Source organism: Rhinatrema bivittatum, chromosome 4 (genome assembly GCF_901001135.1).
Source record: "Rhinatrema bivittatum chromosome 4, aRhiBiv1.1, whole genome shotgun sequence".
Classification (NCBI taxonomy): Eukaryota; Metazoa; Chordata; class Amphibia; order Gymnophiona; family Rhinatrematidae; genus Rhinatrema; species Rhinatrema bivittatum.
Window position 1 is genome coordinate 431,224,932 of NC_042618.1, and position 20,131 is coordinate 431,245,062.

The 20,131-nt window shown below is 49.0% G+C and overlaps 1 protein-coding gene across 1 annotated transcript; it reads right to left on the bottom strand.

Moving 5' to 3' along the window:
- Positions 1-9,975: 9,975 nt before the first annotated feature.
- BHLHE40 (basic helix-loop-helix family member e40) lies at positions 9,976-16,942 on the bottom strand. The gene is made up of 5 exons (XM_029601460.1): positions 16,555-16,942; positions 16,380-16,449; positions 15,010-15,117; positions 13,300-13,423; positions 9,976-12,430 (listed from the first exon to the last, which is right to left on the bottom strand). Exons 1-5 carry the CDS (start codon positions 16,641-16,643, stop codon positions 11,565-11,567), a joined length of 1,257 nt encoding a protein of 418 aa, XP_029457320.1. The 5' UTR covers positions 16,644-16,942; the 3' UTR covers positions 9,976-11,564.
- Between the last annotated feature and the right edge of the window lie 3,189 nt (positions 16,943-20,131).

Consider the following 20,131-nt stretch of genomic DNA (forward strand, 5'->3'; position numbering starts at 1 on the left):
ATCTGATGCAATGAAGCATTTTTCCCATAGATACAAAAATGGGAAAACCCTTTAGCAAATCTGGCCTTTAATTAGAGACATAAGTCTCTGACTCGAATCAAAGCTGAGCTTCCCAGAGACCTGCCAGCACTGCCTCCTCCGCTCAGCCTCTACACATAGCGAGCAACTGTAAATATATTCAAATCCTACCATGTCTGCTGGGAGCTGGGGGAAAGTTTCCACATTTCAGCACGGAGCTGTCAGTCAGCACTTTCCGGTGGTGATATGTCTCTTCTTGCCATGTCTGGCATTCCACCAGAAGTAAGATAATTAAATTAAATTCCCTGAATTACACCATCAGATCCCTAACCGCAGATCGTCTCCACTGTACCCTCTGCACGTAGGCACCAAAACCGAAATCAGCAGCTGAAGGCTTGTAGGAGGCCTGTACCAGCCCTGAGTGAGGGTCTGCCTAGGCTGATACTTTTTAAATAAAAGGATCTGTAACAAGACTTCTCTTACCGATGCAGTGAGACTGGAAATTCTAGCATCATCCAGAATGTGGCCGTGGAGAAATTATCCCAATATTCAGAAAGCTGTCAGGTCTTAAAATAACTACCACCAAGAGCTGTTTAAACCTGCACCAACCATTCAGTACAACTGTTACTTTGCAGAGAGTAAGAGTCAGGGCCGGCGCGACCATTAGGCTAGACTAGGTGGCCGCCTAGGGCCAAAGGAGGTCTGAGAGCAGTCATGGAGCAAGAAAGAAGCGGCAGGCACGATATGGCAGGAGGGAGGGAGGAGAGGGAGAGAGAGAGAGAACGAGAGAACAGGACAATATATATCTATCACTGTATGAGGGCCACTTTGAACTCAGGGTAGGCTTTGGGGAGGTCGCTGTTACATTGGTCTGTCTAAGGCGCTACAGACCCTTGCATCAGCCTTGGTAAGAATCACACCTGCTTCTCCCTCCCCAGCAGAGTACTGGGCAAACAGAAAAAAACCATCGTCTTTCTCATTCAAAAATAACGATCTAACCAGCGTGTGTGATAGAAATCCATCCAGGCCAGGCTTAGTGCCTAGGGTGGCAAAAATCTTGGGGGGGGGGGGGGGGCAGGAGGCCCACATAAGAACATGCCATACTGGGTCAGACCAAGGGTCCATCAAGCCCAGCATCCTGTTTCCAACAGTGGCCAATCCAGGCCATAAGAACTTGGCAAGTATCCAAAAACTAAGTCTATTCCATGTTACTGTTGCTAGTAATAGCGGTGGTTATTATCTAAGTCAACTTAATTAATAGCAGGTAATGGACTTCTCCTCCAAGAACTTATCCAATCCTTTTTTAAACACAGCTATACTAACTGCACTAACCACATCCTCTGGCAACAAATTCCAGAGTTTAATTGTGCGTTGAGTGAAAAAGAACTTTCTCCGATTAGTTTTAAATGTGCCACATGCTAACTTCATGAAGTGCCCCCTAGTCCTTCTATTATCCGAAAGAGTAAAAAACATAAGATTTTCTGTCTCCCATCTGTGCCGAATCTCACTCATCAGAGAACAGCCTTCCGCTTCCTGCTGCAGCCCCCCAATGCAGAGAATTGGAAGGGAGGGGTGAGGCTGGAAGAGACAGAGCAAAGACAAACTGGTCTATTCCATCCCATCCCCTCCTGGTCTCTACAGGGAAAAGGAAGAAACAGAAGGGAGCAAAGAAAAGCCACTCTGCTCCCTAATCCCGCTCCACCCCCCACAGGGACATGAGGGGAGGAGGTAAGCCTTACACCTTCTGCTCTATTGTCCCTTGTTGGGATGGGGGAAAAGGGGGAAAAGGGGCGTCAGCACCAACAGTGCCTATGGGCGTCAAAATTCTAAATCCGTCACTGATCCAGGCAATGTATGGATAGTAAGTCTCACATGCGCACGTTGGGGAGAAGCAGTGCTCTTAGAAACAGGTTCTCTGACTGACTAGGGGAGAGGGACTGTCCTCGAGATTGCTGTGACTGATGTACAATGAAAAGCAAACTTGAAGGCCCTCTCTTCAGAATACTTATCATCATTTGCCTTTCTCCCACACAGGATCCCAAGACATTTTACAGTCAGAGCTGTGCAGAAGGATACATGCAGTCAAATTGGGGAAGATTGGCCTCTGAACACATTTCTGGTGCATAGCTGGTGTTACAGCTTCCAGTGGGGTGAAGAGACCAAATGTTACTATTACCAATACCCAGCTTCACTTCAGTAACCTGAGGCAATGGAAGCTAAAATGTCTTATATATGATTACCACAAAGTGCCAGTCTCAGAGCACAGAGTCAGTGTCACATTTCAGAATTGCTACTGCTCAGAGCAAGGCCCACAGCTTCTCCCACAGAGCCCCAAGCTATCAGTGCTCAGAACTAGGCCCACAGCTTCTCCCACAGAGCCCCAAGCTATCAGTGCTCAGAACTAGGCCCACAGCTTCTCCCACAGAGCCCCAAGCTATCAGTGCTCAGAACTAGGCCCACAGCTTCTCCCACAGAGCCCCAAGCTATCAGTGCTCAGAACTAGGCCCACAGCTTCTCCCACCAAGCCTGAACCAGAAGTGCTCAGATCTAGGCCCACAGCTTCTTCTACCAAGTCCCAAGCCAGTGATGCTCACTGCTCACAGCTAAACCCACAACTTCTCCCACCAAGCCCCAAGCCAACAGTGCTCAGAACTAGGCCCACAGAATCTCCCACTGAGCCCTGAGCCAGCAGTGCACAGAACTAAATCTACAGTTTCTCCCACAAATCTTCAAGCGAGCAGTGCACAGAACTAGGCCCACAGCATCTTCCACAGATTCCAAGTGATTAGAGATATGTCCACAGCTTCTCTTGCATAGCATGGAGACCCAACTTCTTCCACAGAGCCATCAGTGTTCAGGAATAGACCCACAGCTTCTCCAACAGAAGGCTGAGATATTAGTGCTCGGAGCTAGGCCCATAGCTTCTCCCACAGAGCCCCCAAGCCTTTTAGTAATTGGAGCTAGACTTGCAGGTTCTGTCAGAGCCCATGCCATCAGTGCTCAGTACTAGGCCCACAGGTTCTCTCTCGAAGTCTGTAGACAGCTGCGCTCAGAGTTAGGCCCACAGTTTCTCCCACAGAGCACTGAGCCATTGTTATTCGGAGCTAGACTCACAGCTTTTCTCAGAGATGGTAGATTGAGCATATTTCTTACAGCTGGTTTGTCTTCATATAAGAAGGTTTACGTAGCAGTAGTGGTGTGTGGATCTTGGGCAGGGGTTTGAATCCAATGCATGCGATCTCCATGGTGGCAACATCTTCCAGCACGCTTCAATAATCTTTCTTTGTCTTTCACACCTTCTCTTCTCTGTTGTTGTAATCACATTGAGGCTGATACAGTACAGTGTGCTCCGGTGAAGCGCACTGTTAGCCCAGGTTTGGAGGCGCGTTTTGGACGCGCTAGCTTTACCCCTTATACAGCAAGGGGTAATAGCGTGTCGAAAATGTGCATCCAACCTCCCCCCCCCCCCCGAAACTAATAGCGCCCGCAACATGCAAATGCATGCTGATGGCCCTATTAGTTATTCCCACGCGATACAGAAAATAAAATGTGCAGCCAAGCCTCAGAAAAAACTGCTTTTCTGTACACCCTCCGACTTAATATCATAGCGATATTAAGTCGGAGGCCCCAAAAGTAAAAAAAAAAGTAAAAATTAAAAAAAATAATTAAAAATCGGCCCGCAGCCCGCGGGTCGGAAGATGGATGCTCAATTATGTTGGCGTCCGTTTTCCGAACCCGTGGCTGTCAGCGGGTTTGAGAACTGAAGCCGGCAAAATTGAGCGTCAGCTGTCAAACCCGCTGACAGCCCCGCTCCTTTTACCGTGAGCCCTAATTTGCATAGGCCACCCTCCTGAATCGCGCGCCCAGGAGAGTGGCCTGTGCACGCGCTGGGAGAGCGGGCGCTCGCCGGCTCTCCCGCGCATTTTTCTGTATCGGCCTGATTGTATGTCTGCTTCAGGGAGTCTCAGTGATGTGACTGAACCACTAGCATAGGGCCACCAAATCTGCTGACCTCTACTGAAGTGCCCAGCTCTTCAGGGATTACCAAGGTGCTTCTTATATCTGGTGGCATGCCTTCTTTCAAAGCTAGATAATTATTTATGTATTTTTAACAGATGGTTTAATTCTGGTGCTTTGGCATAGACGCACAGAATATGACAGCAGACATAGATGGTCCTTACAGTCAGTTTTACTCCTGTTGCAGTGCCCTAGCTCTAGGCCTAGATCTGTCTCTGCCTTTCCCCTCACATCTTTGCAATTAAAGATTCTTGGGTGCTTATGCCAAATTTTCTTAAACTCATTACCACCTCCACTAGGAGTCCATGCCTTGCATTCCTTGGGAGGAAATATTTTCTGATGTTGCTCTTGAGTCTGCCTCCTTGGAACCACATACTGTGACCTCTTCTTCTAGAGCAAGGGTTCCCAACTTTTTTTGGGAGCGTGGACCCCTTTTCAAGATCCAAAATTTTTTGCGGCTCCCTACATGCTTCTCTTTCATTTTTACCTGCAGTTATGTGTTGTACATAGAAAGGTTATTAATGTAATAACCAAGAAATAATTATATGCACACCAGACATTTGTAATAAATAAAACTTATTGCTGATATAAACGGAAAACATGTAATTGCAAAGCACCAGCAGTAAATGTGGAAGAATGTACTTATATTCAGTAACTTATGTAGCTGGATCTGGAATGGACTGGTGTAGGAGGATAAAGAGACAGAATGATTGGCAGGATGGGAGAGAGAAAGACAGACTGGCAGAGATGGACTTGTGGGGAGAGAGAGAGGGGGGGAGAGGCTGATGGGGGACTGGTGAGAGAGAGAGAGAGAATGGTGGAGATGGGCTGGTGGAGAGAGAGCGCAACTGGTGGGGGATGTACTCAGAGCCTATAGAAAAACTGCCATACCATAACACACAACTGCCAGATTCAAAACAGTAAGAACCTTACCTATGAAAAGGCAACACTACAATTTGTTATTTAGCCGGATAAGTTATATCTGACTAAGTTAGACCTGCTCTGTGGTAGGTCTAAGTTAACCACTGTTTAGCCGCTAACCAGATAGTACCTGAATGTGTACTAGCCAGATAAGTGACGTATCTGGCTATCTAGTGACCACTGAGTATAACCGGATATTCAGCAACCGCTAGTTAGCTGAATAAGTCTGGCTATCTAAACTCCTTCCTGGCCTTCTCAGTGATTTGAAACATGATATGTGGCCCTCAGTATGAAAAGTCTGGGGATCCCTGTTCTAAAGTACAGATATTTAAGTCCTTGAGTCTCATATGGCTTGGTGTAGATCCAGCACCATTTTGGTTACTTTTTTCTGGACCAACTCCAGGCTGTCTATCCTTTTCGAGGTGCAATCTCCAGAAATGAACATGATATTCTAGATGGGGGTCTTATTAATGCCTTGTGCAGAGGCATCATTGCCTCTTGTTTCTGCTGTTTATACCTTGTCATCTCCTTTTATCCCTCTGGCTGTGGCCACCATCTTGTTACACTGTTTTGCTACTTTACATCATCAGAGATAATCACCCCAAAGTGTCTGTCCTGGTGAGCGCACATTAGGATCTCAGACCCCCACCCACCGTGTACTGTTCCCTCAGGTTTTTTTTATACCTTGCACACAAGTTTGTGCTTTTTTATCTTTTTTTTTTTTTTTTTGTATATTTGTTGTTTTTTTATTTTAATAGAAACTGTATTTGCATTTGTATGTGGTATTTTTGTAACCCATTTTAAATGTTTATACTGAGAGATAGGATAGTAAAATGAAATTAAATGGAATTTACAAGGAGGCTAGTGTAACTTGCACAGTACAATGGTCACCACCCTCCCAGCACTGGGATAACCTGAGTGCTGGGCTAAGTACAAATGTCTTGTAAGAATGAAAGAGGAAGACGACAAGACCTAGAATAGCCACCAGTGGGGGTGGTGGAGGTCAGCACTGTAACTGAATTTGGATATGCTTTGGACAGATATTACATTTAAACCTTTTAAAATACATCCCACCTTTTGTGACTGGTCAGCCACTTCAAAGCGGATTACATTCAGGTACTGTAGGTATTTCTGTGTCTGTGGGGAAAAATGCTTAGTAAATGAGGCCCTGAGTTTGGAACTTGAGGTAATGAAGGGTGAAGAAACTTGCCCAAAGCTGTAGTAGTGTCAGTGGGAGTTTGAACCCTGCTGTCCATGGTCTGCAGCCCGTTGCTCTAACCACTAGGATACTCCTCTACTCTAGAGCAATGATAGGAACTGGGTCGAGAGGTTGAGCAACAGGCATTGGGTGGCAGGAGAAGCTGGCATTCATTTACGTGTGGGAAACATATGTAATCTACCCAAAGATCAGAGGAATCTAGACTGGGCAGACTGGATGTGCCAGCTGGTCTTTATCTGCCATCACTGACTCTGAGAGAAAGCACCGATTAGGATGTGAGTGGCACAGAAAAGGACTGTGCCATCGCTGGGGCACCTTCCCTCTGACTGCCTACTCCTTCCAATCGCCAGTCTGTATTTCTGGGATTCGATCTAAGTGTGTTTTCTGATATCTTGCTCCATAACATCTGATTTTCTTGTACCGAGCCCTTCTTTCCTTCTGCTGAAATAGGCAGCAGGCTTGGTTCACCTCAGCCTCAGCTTCACGTCCTTTCTGCCTGTGGTATTGAGGGGGTCTTGTGGGGCTGGAAGAGTTATTGCTGTGCGCTGTGCCAAAGGCTGTGGAGCAGGGAAGCTCGGGTTTCTGCTGTTCTGAACTGGTGCCAGGCACGTCTGCTTCCAGGAACCGGCAGCTGTATTTAGCCTCTGGCTACACATGCGAGGTTGCAGGCGGAAACGTGACATTGTGTCAGCAGCTGAAGCAGGTCAGAGCTGGGTGAGACCATGAAAAGAAGCCAAGAGGAGCCGAGCACACCCTGTCTGTGCCGCCCTGACCCCAGCCTCAGCCCGCTCCCCTTCCTGAAATCTTCATGGTAGTCACTGCCGTGCTTCAAATCCTCCTACCCCGACCCTCCCAAGGGTTTCCCTGTCCTGCTCTGGGCCTCTTGGCCACTTCATTTGCTGCTCTCTCGTCTCATATTCCTAGGAGGCTCCACTAGGTGCAATCAGCTACTTGCATTGCTGAAAGAGGGGGGAGGGTCCTGGTGCTGAGGAAAAAGACTAGTTTATTTCAGTATATGGGTGGGGGCCGATATTCAGCTGTAGAACAGCTAATAAAGTTAGCTAGAAATAGCTATCCGGCTAACTTTATGGGGACATTCAACGGTGAACAGTTAGCCGCATAAATTAAGCAGCTAACTCTGAATAACTTATGCGACTAACTCTGCTCCTTACGGAAATGCCTCCCACCTGCCCCTGGAATGCTCCTGACTTATGTGGCTAAATTCTAGCCGCTTACAGCTTTGATTATAGCCAGGTAGCCATTTAGACGGATAACTTTTAAGTTATCCGTCTAAATGGCGTTTTGAGTATTGACCTCTTAATTTTCAGTATATTTGTGTATAATACTTGTATATAATTGTATTGTGTATATATGAATGTTTACTAATTTGTTAATGTAACAGAATACTAAACTTGCAGGTCAGGAGTGAGACTCGCTGGCTCAGCTGTTTATGATGTTCTTAGTACTGGAAAAGTAGGGGGTACTGCAAGGCAGGAGTGAAGTGCACTGACAGAGCTGTGGGGAGAGGGGTGCTGCAGGGAAGGAGTGAGGTGCATTGGCAGAGCTGGGTGTGAGAGGTCTCAGTATTAGACTAGCAGGACGTGCTGCAGGGAAGGAGTGAGGTGCATTGGCAGAGCTGGGTGTGAGAGGTCTCAGTATTAGACTAGCAGGGGGTGCTGCAGGGAAGGAGTGAGGTGCATTGGCAGAGCTGGGTGTGCGAGGTCTCAGTATTAGACTAGCAGTTGATGCTGCAGGGGAGGAGTGAGGTCCATTGGCAGAGGTGGGTGTGAGAGGTCTCAGTATTAGACTAGAAGGGCATGCTGCAGTGAAGGAGTGAGGTGCATTGGCAGAGCTGGGTGTGCGAGGTCTCAGTATTAGACTAGAAGGGCATGCTGCAGGGGAGGAGTGAGGTGCATTGGCAGAGCTGGGTGTGCGAGGTCTCAGTATTAGACTAGCAGTTGATGCTGCAGGGGGAGTGAGGTCCATTGGCAGAGCTGGGTATGCGAGGTCTCAGTATTAGACTAGAAGGGCATGCTGCAGGGGAGGAGTGAGGTGCATTGGCAGAGCTGGGTGTGCGAGGTCTCAGTATTAGACTAGCAGGGGGTGCTGCAGGGAAGGATTGAGGTGCATTGGCAGAGCTGGGTGTGCAAGGTCTCAGTATTAGTCTAGCAGGACATGCTGCAGTGAAGGAGTGAGGTGCATTGGCAGAGCTGGGTGTGCGAGGTCTCAGTATTAGACTAGAAGGGGGTGCTGCAGGGAAGGATTGAGGTGCATTGGCAGAGCTGGGTGTGCAAGGTCTCAGTGTTAGACTAGAAGGGCATGCTGCAGGGGAGGAGTGAGGTGCATTGGCAGAGCTGGGTGTGCGAGGTCTCAGTATTAGACTAGAAGGGCATGCTGCAGTGAAGGAGTGAGGTGCATTGGCAGAGCTGGGTGTGCGAGGTCTCAGTATTAGACTAGCAGGGGGTGCTGCAGGGAAGGATTGAGGTGCATTGGCAGAGCTGGGTGTGCAAGGTCTCAGTATTAGTCTAGCAGGACATGCTGCAGTGAAGGAGTGAGGTGCATTGGCAGAGCTGGGTGTGCAAGGTCTCAGTGTTAGACTAGAAGGGCATGCTGCAGGGGAGGAGTGAGGTGCATTGTCAGAGCTGGGTATGCGAGGTCTCAGTATTAGACTAGAAGGGCATGCTGCAGGGGAGGAGTGAGGTGCATTGGCAGAGCTGGGTGTGCAAGGTCTCAGTATTAGACTAGCAGGGGGTGCTGCAGTGAAGGAGTGAGGTCCATTGGCAGAGCTGGGTGTGAGAGGTCTCAGTATTAGACTAGCAGGGGTGCTGCAGGGGAGGAGTGAGGTGCATTGGCAGAGCTGGGTGTGCGAGGTCTCAGTATTAGACTAGCAGTTGATGCTGCAGGGGAGGAGTGAGGTCCATTGGCAGAGGTGGGTGTGAGAGGTCTCAGTATTAGACTAGAAGGGCATGCTGCAGGGGAGGAGTGAGGTGCATTGGCAGAGCTGGGTGTGCGAGGTCTCAGTATTAGACTAGCAGTTGATGCTGCAGGGGAGGAGTGAGGTCCATTGGCAGAGGTGGGTGTGAGAGGTCTCAGTATTAGACTAGAAGGGCATGCTGCAGGGGAGGAGTGAGGTGCATTGGCAGAGGTGGGTGTGAGAGGTCTCAGTATTAGACTAGAAGGGCATGCTGCAGGGGAGGAGTGAGGTACATTGGCAGAGCTGGGTGTGAGAGGTTTCAGTATTAGACTAGAAGGGCATGCTGCAGGGGAGGAGTGAGGTGCATTGGCAGAGCTGGGTGTGAGAGGTTTCAGTATTAGACTAGCAGGGGGTGCTGCAGGGGAGGAGTAATGTACACTAGCAGAGCAGTGGGTGTTCTGTTCTTAGAAATGCAGGGCTCAGCACAGAGGTGCAGACAGAGTTGTGGCGCTTTAGCAAGGGCGGGATTCCTGAACGTTTCTGTTCATACTTTAAACTATGTCACTGAAACTGCACTACATCAACAGGGCAAACAGTCAGAAGAAAGCTGGATATTACTATCACAAAACTGTATATTATGGGCTCTAGGGTAGTGTAAGGCTGGAATCGGGGGCCTCGCAGATATCTGCACCCTCAGAGCGTTGTGGCTTTCTCGTTGTGCATTCAATGAGTCCTGTTTAGTGAGAACATCTCCCTGTGTTGTCCTCCTAGGATTGTGACCCCTGTGGTCCTGTCCTAAGGTCCCTTTTCCTAAAGAAGATCAAGTCCTGCAGTGCACAATGTAGTGAGAGAAGGTACTGAGCACTCAATGCAAGCTTCCAACTTCCACAGGAAAAAAAATATTCTTTTATTAAGCATTTTAAAATACTGATAAAACATTTACTCACAGGTAAAAATATTTACAATACCCCCCCCCCCCCAAAATATAATCCTTGTACCTGACCCTGAAAGAGGAGAGGGGTGGCCTGCCGAATACTCTCAGCTCTCTCACCCACTCCGCTCCCAGCAGGATTTCTTTATTTCATCAATTCTTACAGAGGTACAAGTTCTGCAAATAAAGGCAACAACTTATACCACAAACTAAGGAAACCTGAATAGAGAAGCGCAGCAGGGGGTAGGGGGCCAGACCACCTATGCATGGTGGGAAGAGATTTCCTGCATCCGAGGCCTGGATCTCAGCGCGAGTAGTTATTCAGTTTGGGGTTGCTTGCTTCGGGTTTCTCACCTTGCACCTTTTGCAGCGTCACAGCCCTGCTAGAGAGGTGGGGGCAGCCGCTGGATTATTCGCTCTGCTGTTGTTACAAGGGGCTCTGCCTGACGGGAGGCTTTACGCTCTAACGGTTCTGAGATGGGAGCGCTATTTCACCAGAGCTACAGCCATTCACCGGTGCTATCACGCAACGCTAGAAATTAAATTTGCCACCCGATTTTGGGGGTAGAGCGCATAAGAAACTCAGGGGCTCACCCCCCCCATCCCAGTGCCATGAGGCTCCTGCTGGGGAGGGTGTGTTCCTGGGCGGCTGGCGGGCAGGGCCTTCTGCACGGCGCGCGTGCTCCCCTCCACCAGGCTTGCTTGTTGAAGCCTGTAGAGCGCTGGGGACAGAACCATACGGTTGGTGCTTGTCTCACCCGTTAGTGCTGTGCGTTAGGAGGGGAGGCACTGCTGCGTCCAAATGCTGACCGATCGTGTCTAGCCACGTAAAATGCAGCAAGGCCGAGGTGTTTGTTTTAAGTTGGTGGCTTTTGTTCTGTCTTCCCCTGCTAGCGGCTCCCTAACCTCAGGCGGGGCCCAAAAAGCTCTAACCACGGCGGGGCTGAAGGAAAAGTTTGGAACGGGGTGGTACGTGGAGCCCTATGAGCTGGAAAGTGCCCAGCGCCCCACTATCGGGTCAGGGTGGAGGGGGAGGAGGCTGCCGCCCCCAGCTGGATTTACATTCAGTAGAGACCACGGAGTGGAAGAAACTGCCCTAGGACCCGAGCAGCTCCTTCGTGAGCTCCCCAGCCGTGGCCTGGCGCATGCACGCGGGTACAGCCTGCAGCTGCGAGGAGGACTGCAGCAGAAGCTTGAGCCTCTTTTTCTCCTTTACTCTGGCGCCCAAGTGCTTCCAAGACCGATCATCCTCTCACAGACCTCAAACTCTAATTCCACCCGGTGGAATTTCGACTTTGATGTTTGAAAGTTCACAGCTTTGCAACTATAACCCTAGCTGGCTAGAATCCTCTCTACAGGACTTCTTCGCAGTCCCCTCTGCTCACCCTCACTGCCTTACCCTGGACGACTCCCGTGCTGCAGGCTAGAGCTTCGTGCACGCGCATCCCCACGTGACACCCCCCCTCCCCCCGTGGCTGCGTGCTTCCACAGTCTGCACGTGAAACGCTCTGACTATGAAACACCGAAGTCCTAAAACTGGGGGCTTAGTCTTTGCTTTCCAAGCTCAAAGGCGGGATCTGTTTCAGAGCCTGCAGCAAAGCGGAGTCCATGGACGAGGGGGCTGGCGCAGGGGAGGGCAGTCTCTGGGGCATTAGCAGAGAGGGGGACATTTTCTCAGAGTTCATGAGTCCGGAGAGAGCAGCTGCAGAGGCCGAGAGCCCGGGGTACAGGACGGGTACTGAAGCTGGGTACCAACATTTCTCCAGCATGGGCAGGTAGGCCGTGGCCGAGGGCGGGATTAAATAAAAGGGGAGGCAGAACGGAGGCTGCTGTGGGTGAGAGCCAAGGAAGCTTCCGGAAGATGCAATCATGTCACTCGCGCTGAAATGGGTGTCGTCGTCCTTGGAGGCCTCTAGCCTGGATCGTTTGGCGGGGGGTTCCTCGTTTTCTTGTTTAATGGCGGTTATCCTTTCCTGCATGCGATACGCCAGCTTAGTGTCCTGCCTGCAGTACTGCTGCTCAGCCTTACAGTCGCCCTTCTCCAGCTCTCCTCCGTATCCACTGTCTGTATCCGTGTCACTGCCACTTTGCTCCCCGCTGGAGTGGGCAAATGTCCTCTGAATGACGGGCACACAGTTCTTTCCATGCCCCTCTGATGCTTTCATTAGCGAGGCTGTTTTCTCCTTTGAGTCCATCGCGTTGGGGGCACTTTCCAGCTGCTTCCTGCCGGAGACTCCTTGCAGGACCTCGGTGGCCACCCTCTGGAGATGGCCGATGAGCTGGGACTGTCTCACATCGCGCCCTTCCGTCTCCTGCTTGGCCAGGTACTGCAGCACTTCCTTAGCGCACATCTGGAAGCCCGATCGGAACATTTCCTGATTGGTCTCCAGGCTTCTGGGCGGTAGTTCACCTGAGAAAAAGGAGATTGGTTACACGCACTTTAGAAGGGAGATTCCAGAGAAGCAACAAGTATTCCCAACATGAGCTACAACATTCTGTAGAGCCTGTGTTGGATTAAAGGCCTTAGCATTAATTATAATTGAAGTTCTATCGGAGATAGATAACAAGCTCCAGCAGGAAGGAACTGGAACAGAGAACTTTAACTGTGGAAAACAATTTCTTCTGGGGCCATCTGGTACATTTATATTTCAGCAGCCTACTCTCTGGAGGGGTGAATCTGACCCTTCATCTATACCCAAGTGCCATGTTAACACCGAGCCCTGCTCCCCCTCTTCTCTCTTGCAGCCAGCTCTGCAGGTGAACAGTATCACCGGTCTGCTCTTACATTTCTTGTGCATGCTACCAGGCCTTGAAAGGGCAAACCCTATTCTTCCTCTCTCACCTTGGCCCAGAGTGCCAATAATTCTCCAACTCTGTCCAAGTAACTTTTACCAGAATAAAGCTGCCAGGCATTGGGGAACATTTCTGCCAGTCTCACACACGATGGATTACACAAGAAGAAGAGATATCTTGCGGAGAGGAAATTAAATGCCTAAAAAGTATATAGACTGGCTGCTGGTATGCGGCAAAATTCAAATAACAGAATCTCAGAGATTGAGAGACTAGCTGCTCTCTGATCCGCCTGATGGGGATTAACCCTAATACAGGGATGCTACAGAATCAGTCTGTAACACCCAACCCTCACACTGCTACTTATCTCTTCAGATTCAAGAACTGCAAGTGTAGAGGACAATGGATACTGCCCTTTTCCTCCCCAGTGTTCCCATGTCAGCCAGGACCCTCTCTACAGGACATCCCAAGGAGCCCTGTGTCACTCACCAGTCTGAATCCCGCTCTGTAACGTCAGAATCTTCTGCTGCTGTTGCTCCAGGAGATTAGTCAGTGCTTTCACGTGCTTCAGGGTCAATTCAAGAACCACCGCCTTTTCTAAGTGACCAAGCGTCTGTAAAGAGAGGGAGCTATTTGTCAAACACAGAGTCCAACACATGTATACAGACCCATCCTCACAGGCAGGAACCTCGGGCTCACGGTCCCTCCACCTCACTTGCAGGACTCTCCCTTCTCCTCACACTTAGGAGCACTCATGTAGACATTCTGGGTCTGATGCCGATGCAATAAGATTAACACGACCAAAGCCAATGAGCTTCCGATAGCGCCCATCACATGTAAATTCCATGCAGATGAGGCTATTAGCTATTCCCCACCCCCCCAATGCAGAAAATCCCTGGGCACCCAATGCACATTTTTTAATTTGGCAAAGTTCACTCCAGCCCTGGAGATGTCGTAAAATCAATCCAAAGGTCAAGGGCTCATGAGAAATTATAAAATACAGTCCTCTATAGTTCCTCCTACTTAATATCCTTGTGACACTTACATTTACTGCTTGCGGTGTTAAAAAATAAATGTATATTGGCTTGATTTAAAAAAAAAAAAAAAAAAGTTCTTCTGGATGCACAATTTAGTTGCCCATTGCAAGGGGGGCTCAGCTATGGGCGTCTTCAACAACTTCAGCAAAATCGGTCAGAAGAAGCGGGATAAAAACGGACACTTGTATTGAGCACCCATTGCAAATGTAAGCACCTGATGCATTTGAGCGCTAGGAACGCATAATTCTCCCCTAGCATGTCCTTTTTTGATTCAGTCCCTCATTTAAATACTGCATCAGATGCCCAGGGAATGTGACTAAGTGCATATTAGCAAAACGGGTGCTCAACATGAGCACCCATTTTCAACATGCACCTTATTGCATGGGTCCCTCTATGTCAGATCTGAGTGACTGTGGAAAGAAGGAAGGATCTCTCTCATTTAATAAAAACATTTGTTTTACCAGCCATAGCTGCCATTTAGGCATAAATACACAAAGCACCACTTGCCAATGGCCAATAGGGCAGCAGAGGTGCTCTAGCAGCAGCCAGGCCTAGGTGGAGGTTAAAGCTCTGACTGCAATGCATTCTGGTTCAGGATTTTATTTGGCAAAAGCACTGAAACGCATGTGTCAGATGGCATTATTAGAAAAGTTTACAAAACAAGAAAAACTACGTGTAATCCTATGACACCCATGCCAAGAAACTCTCTGAGCTGGGCTACACAAAGGGCAATAGCAGGCTCACTTCCTGCCAGGGTGGGAGGAGCTGAAGTTTAGAGCTCTCCCCCTCACCTCCTCAGGAGGAACTCGCCTCTCTATCTGTCCACTGCCTCCTTCCTCTAAACGTGTCTATTTTAGTGTTGGGGGGGGGGGGGGGAGATGAGTAATTGCCTGCTTTATCTGTTTTGGGTGCAATCCCCTCCTTTCTGAAATCCCTAGAGAAACCCACCCCACACACAGGACATACCACAATGTCTCCATCCCGTAAATGAGTACAATCCCTCTCAAGTGATTCGATAGGATGAGAGATACAGAATCTTTGGTGGATTTTGTGTGTGCACTTGGCTGTGCTGCTGTAAGGATGCACATGGTGGCGTTGCAGAGTCACACGAGAACCAGCTGCCAACATCTCTGGCTCCAGTCTGTGCCAGCTGGGTTCTTACCGTGAGTTTGAGATGTTCCGGTAAAAGATCCTTCAGCTGGGCGATGCACTCATTAATCCGATCTCGCCTCTTCTTCTCTATCAGCCTGTGGGGTAACTTATAGGTGTCCTGCAATCCAAAGGAAGAGAGAGTTCGCTTTTACAGTTTCCCCTGGGAAGTGTGTGTGTGTGTGTGTGTGTGTGTGTTTCTCATTGTACACCAAGGCAGCCACAGGAGATCTGCAGGATCGCGCTGCCAGAAGTGTGTGCTGAAAGAAAGGGACACATCCATCCAAAACATATTCCCCCAGCTGTAGATGTGCAAAGTGCACTGCTGCGCACCTCAAGGTGACGCCAAGCAGTAGGGTGCGGGCAGGACTGGCAGTGATGCCTTACCTATCAAGGGGTAATGCACCAGCTCTGCTTCACTCAGCATGACAACCATAAAATAATTTTAACAAGGGACTTCCCAAGAGCTTCCTGCAACCTCCAATGACACATCACTGGTCCCGTTTAACCAGGGCACTAAACTTTATTCAGGCTCCCACCCTCAGTACTTGCTTTCTGCACGGCATACACGGGGTTAACAGATTGAGAGTTTCTCTATCAGTTCAGCAGCCCTGGGAATCCTGAAGGGAAGTGTTAGCGGTAAAACGAAGTGTGCAAGGCCGCCAGGCACAGGGGGGTCCCACAAATCAGAAGCCTGCAGCACTGCCACACCCAGGGGGCCCCCACAAGTGGGAAGTGTGTGAAACTGCTGGGGAGTTTCACAAAGGCAAGGAAAAAATGAGATTCTCTGGACTAAGAAATCTTCATTTCAGCGATTACATGTGGTAGAAACCCCTCCATATAGGGGTAAATATATATCACTCTATATACAGTATTAATGTCTATAGCTCTATATGCATAGTACATATAATATAAAATAATATATAAATAATAGTATATAAAATATACAAATATTTATAGCTCCTGATCAGGGCTGCCAACTGTCACTAAATTTACTGACAATTATTTAAAAACAAAACATTAAAAAAAAAACATGACATGTCCGTCTGAACAATTTCATGTCGGTAAAAGGTCCTGAGCCATAGGCCAGTGCCTGGGGTGCCGGGGGCTCAGGCCCTGAGAGGCTGCAGTACTTGGGAGTCAGGGCTGACGTCTGCGTGCATAAAGCGATGACGCTCGGCATAGTAAAGTCAAGCTGTGCCCAAAATGGCAATGGCAAGTCAATAATAATAAAAAAAAAAAAGTTAGGCTCTTAGTCAAAATCTGGGAGAGACTTGTCAGTAAATAAATAAATAACAAATTCCCGAGCTGGCAACCCCCAAGTCCTTAATCTATATTCTACACACGCTCACACGACGTTAGATCTGCCTTTCTGCTTCTTACCTTACTCTCCTCATTCCGCTTCATTCCTCTCCGTGGCTTGTAAACTTGATACATGTGAGAAAAGTCCATGCTGCAGAAACAGAAGAAAGGGGTTATTTTCACATGCACAGCAGACTCCTGAGAAAGAACCTCCTGGTCAGTGCCGGCTGGCTCTACCTGTCCACGAGGCACTTACCCTGATATTGGGCTGCTCTTCTCTAGGGCTGGGGCACTCAGTTTTTCCCTGCATGCAGGAGGAGGCTGGGCACTGGTGATCATTTCCATGCCACCCAAATCTCCGCAGAAATGGATTTCTCTCTTATCCCGGCTTAGCTTCTCAGTGCCGTGTCTGCATCAGGTGCAAGCAGTTGTCCAACTATCTGGAAAATCCCCCAGTCTCTAGGCACCGAAATGTCAGATGTATTGAAATTTGTTCCAAAAAGGAGCTTGTGACTGCAGACTTGGGCAGCGTCTCCTGAGTGTCTGTCCTGTGAATGAGAAACAAGGTTTGAGGCTGCAAGCTCTGATTAAATGGGAGGGAGGGACCTGCTGGGTTGGGCTGAGGCTCGACGTGTTCTACCCTGTGACTACAGACACGTCTGGAGCTGAGTGACCCAGCTGCTACCTCCTTCACATGAGTCTCACGTGTCAGGCAACGCTCTGCTGCAAGAGAGGAGAATGCCTATGCAGGAGCATGTCTGGCTGGCTGGCCCACAGCAAACAGGCACCACCTCTCTCTGTCAGACACACACACACACACACACACACACAAACTTCCTTGTGTCCTAGAGCAGAGCCTCCTGCTCACAAAAATACATTCCTTCCCTTCTCCTCTCTCCCAGATGCAGAGAAAGACACATACATGCACAACCCCCCCCCCCCAAAAAAAAACAAAACAAAAAACAACAAAACCAACCTATACCCAGTCACAAATCAGGGAGAGAGAGAGATAGACAGGCACACAGTATACGCAGTGTCTCCAATCACAGAGCAGAGAAACACAGAGACAGACAGACAGTGTGCACAGCCTTCCCAATCACAGACCAAGGAGAGAAACACACACAGGGCATGCACAGTGTTACCAATCACAGACCCAATGACCAGCCGAGACATACCCACGTACTGTACACTGTCTCCCGAGTCACTAAACAAGAAGAGACACATAACTACATTTACAGTCTCCCCAATCATTAACCAAGACGAGAGACCACATACCCAAATAGTGTACACAGTCTCCCTAATTACCAGCCAAAAAGAGATGTGCATACCCACATAGTGTACAGCCTCCCCAGTCACCACCAAAGTCACACATACACACTTATAGGCATATAGTGTATACACTGTTGCTAATCATCAACCAGGAAGAGAGACACATACCCAATTTTCAAAAGCCATTTACCCGCATTAAGTGCACTTATTCCAGTTGAAACCTATTGACAATTCAATGGCATATATATTGTAGCAATTTTCAAAGGCCCACTTACATGGGTAAAGTGCATCTATATAAATAAAAATGTTAAATAGTTTGTACAAAATCGCTAATCTCAGAAACCACTAAACCGATTGCTTTCAGATTTGGACACAACCTTCATTTCGCATACAGGAAGGTTCTTCTATACTTACATTACAGATATGTCACACCTGTGACAGGTAAAATAGGTTTAAAATTTTTTTTCGAGAAAACAGCGACATCTGCTGGATGTAAGTGCCATCTGTTACACCTTACACTAACACACGCTACACTAATCATTTTGCCAGTCCAGGTCCATGTTTCACTTCCATTTTAACACATCTGCGCACTTTTTTCGCCGGAAGATAACTATTTCCTTTACAGATAAAATACACCCACTACCCTCCTCACACCCCCCACACACATGCCAAATTGATTTACTTCCCACAGCCTCCCAACACACACAAAACCACCCTCCTCACACCCCCCACACACATGCCAAATTGATTTACTTCCCACAGCCTCCCAACACACACAAAACCACCCTTCTCACACCCCCCACACACATGTCAAATTTTTTACTTCCCAGGCCCTCACAACACACACAAAACCTGACAGAAGTCCGGGAGGCTCCAGCGGGGGGCCAGGACCGGTCCGGGACACATCTCCTGCACTACGGCCGTTGGCTGCCAGCAATCAACATGGCGCCGACGGCCCTTTCCCTTACTATGCCACTCGGGGACACCAATGGCGGCAGTAGCCCATGTGACATAGTAAGGGCGAGGGCCCCTCGGTGCCATTTTCAGGACTGGCAGCCGGCGGACCTTTGCCCTTACTATGTCAGAGGACCTACCGCTGCCATTGCTCCACCCCACTGACATAGTAAGGGCAATGGGCCGTCGGAACCTGTTTCAGTGCTCGCAGCCGACGGACCAACGCCAATACATCGCTCCCGGACCGCTCCTGAACGCCCGCTCCACCGACTGACATTTTTATCAGGTCTCGGGGAGGGTTTGGAGGGTGGGGGGTGGTAATGAATTTATTGCGAACATCTTGGGGAGGGGTCACGAGGGGGGGCAGGTTTCATTCATTCAGCAACTCTGGGGGGGGGCAGGGGGGTGGGCTACTGTTTTTCACATGGCTGGGGGAGGGGGGCAGGAGAGTGTGGGGTGGTTAGTTTAAGAGAACTTTTCTCATAGGGTTGTTTTTTGGGGGAAGGGGGAGGTTCACACACAAATACATACACTAAACTTGCACGATCTCGGGAACGCACCAAAATAGCCCTCCCCAGACCACAAAACAAATTTGGAAGTGCAAATTTGGTTAGGCACTCCCCTATTTGGCTACATAACGTGCAGAGACGCCCAGGGACAGACCACATGTAGCACCAACAATTTTAATTTCCCAGGTCTTGGGAGGGGGCAGGAGGGTGGGGGGTTATTATTTGATTTAAAGGGTTGGGATTGGGGGGGGTTTGGGGTGGGGGGGTTCCCACAGAAATAGAAAGACAAAGGTTTTCTGATCTGAAGGGTAGGCAGTAGGCAGGGGGAGGTGACAGTGAGGGGAGGGAGAATGAGGGGGGGGGAGGTGAGTGTCAGGGGAGGGAGAATGAGGGGAGAGGTGAGTGTGAGGGGAGAGAGTTGGACTGGGGACAGGGGAGGGAAGGGGGGTGAGTGACCAAGGGGGAGGAGGATGAGTGACTGAGGTAAATGAGCAAGGGGGTGGGAGGGTAAAGAACCTGACTCTGCTACTGCAACGCGTGGCTGGGTACCGCTAGTTTACACATGTAAAACCCAGTTTTAAACATGTAAATACTTTAAAAATCAGACCTATAGTGTACAGTCTCCCCAATTACCAACCAAGAAGAGACACACACACATCCACATAGTGTATACAATGTTCCCTATCACCGACCATGAAGAGGCATACCCACATAGTATACACAAAGTCTCACAAATCATAGACCGAGAGAGATACACACACATCCACATAGTGTATACAATGTTCCCTATCACCGGCCGTGAAGAGGCATACCCACATAGCATACACAAAGTCTCACCAATCATAGACCGAGAGAGGGACACACACAGCCACATAGTATACACAGTCTCCCCAATTCACCTATCAAAAAGAGAGATGCACACATCCACATGGGGTAGATTTTAAGACCTGTGCACGGGCATACATGTACATGCACTACCCGGCGCGCAGACGTGTATGCCCGATTTTATAACCTTTGCGCGCAGACGCACACAAGTTATAAAATTGGGGATTGGCGCACGCAAGGGGGTACACACTAGTGCACCTTGCACGTGCCGACGCC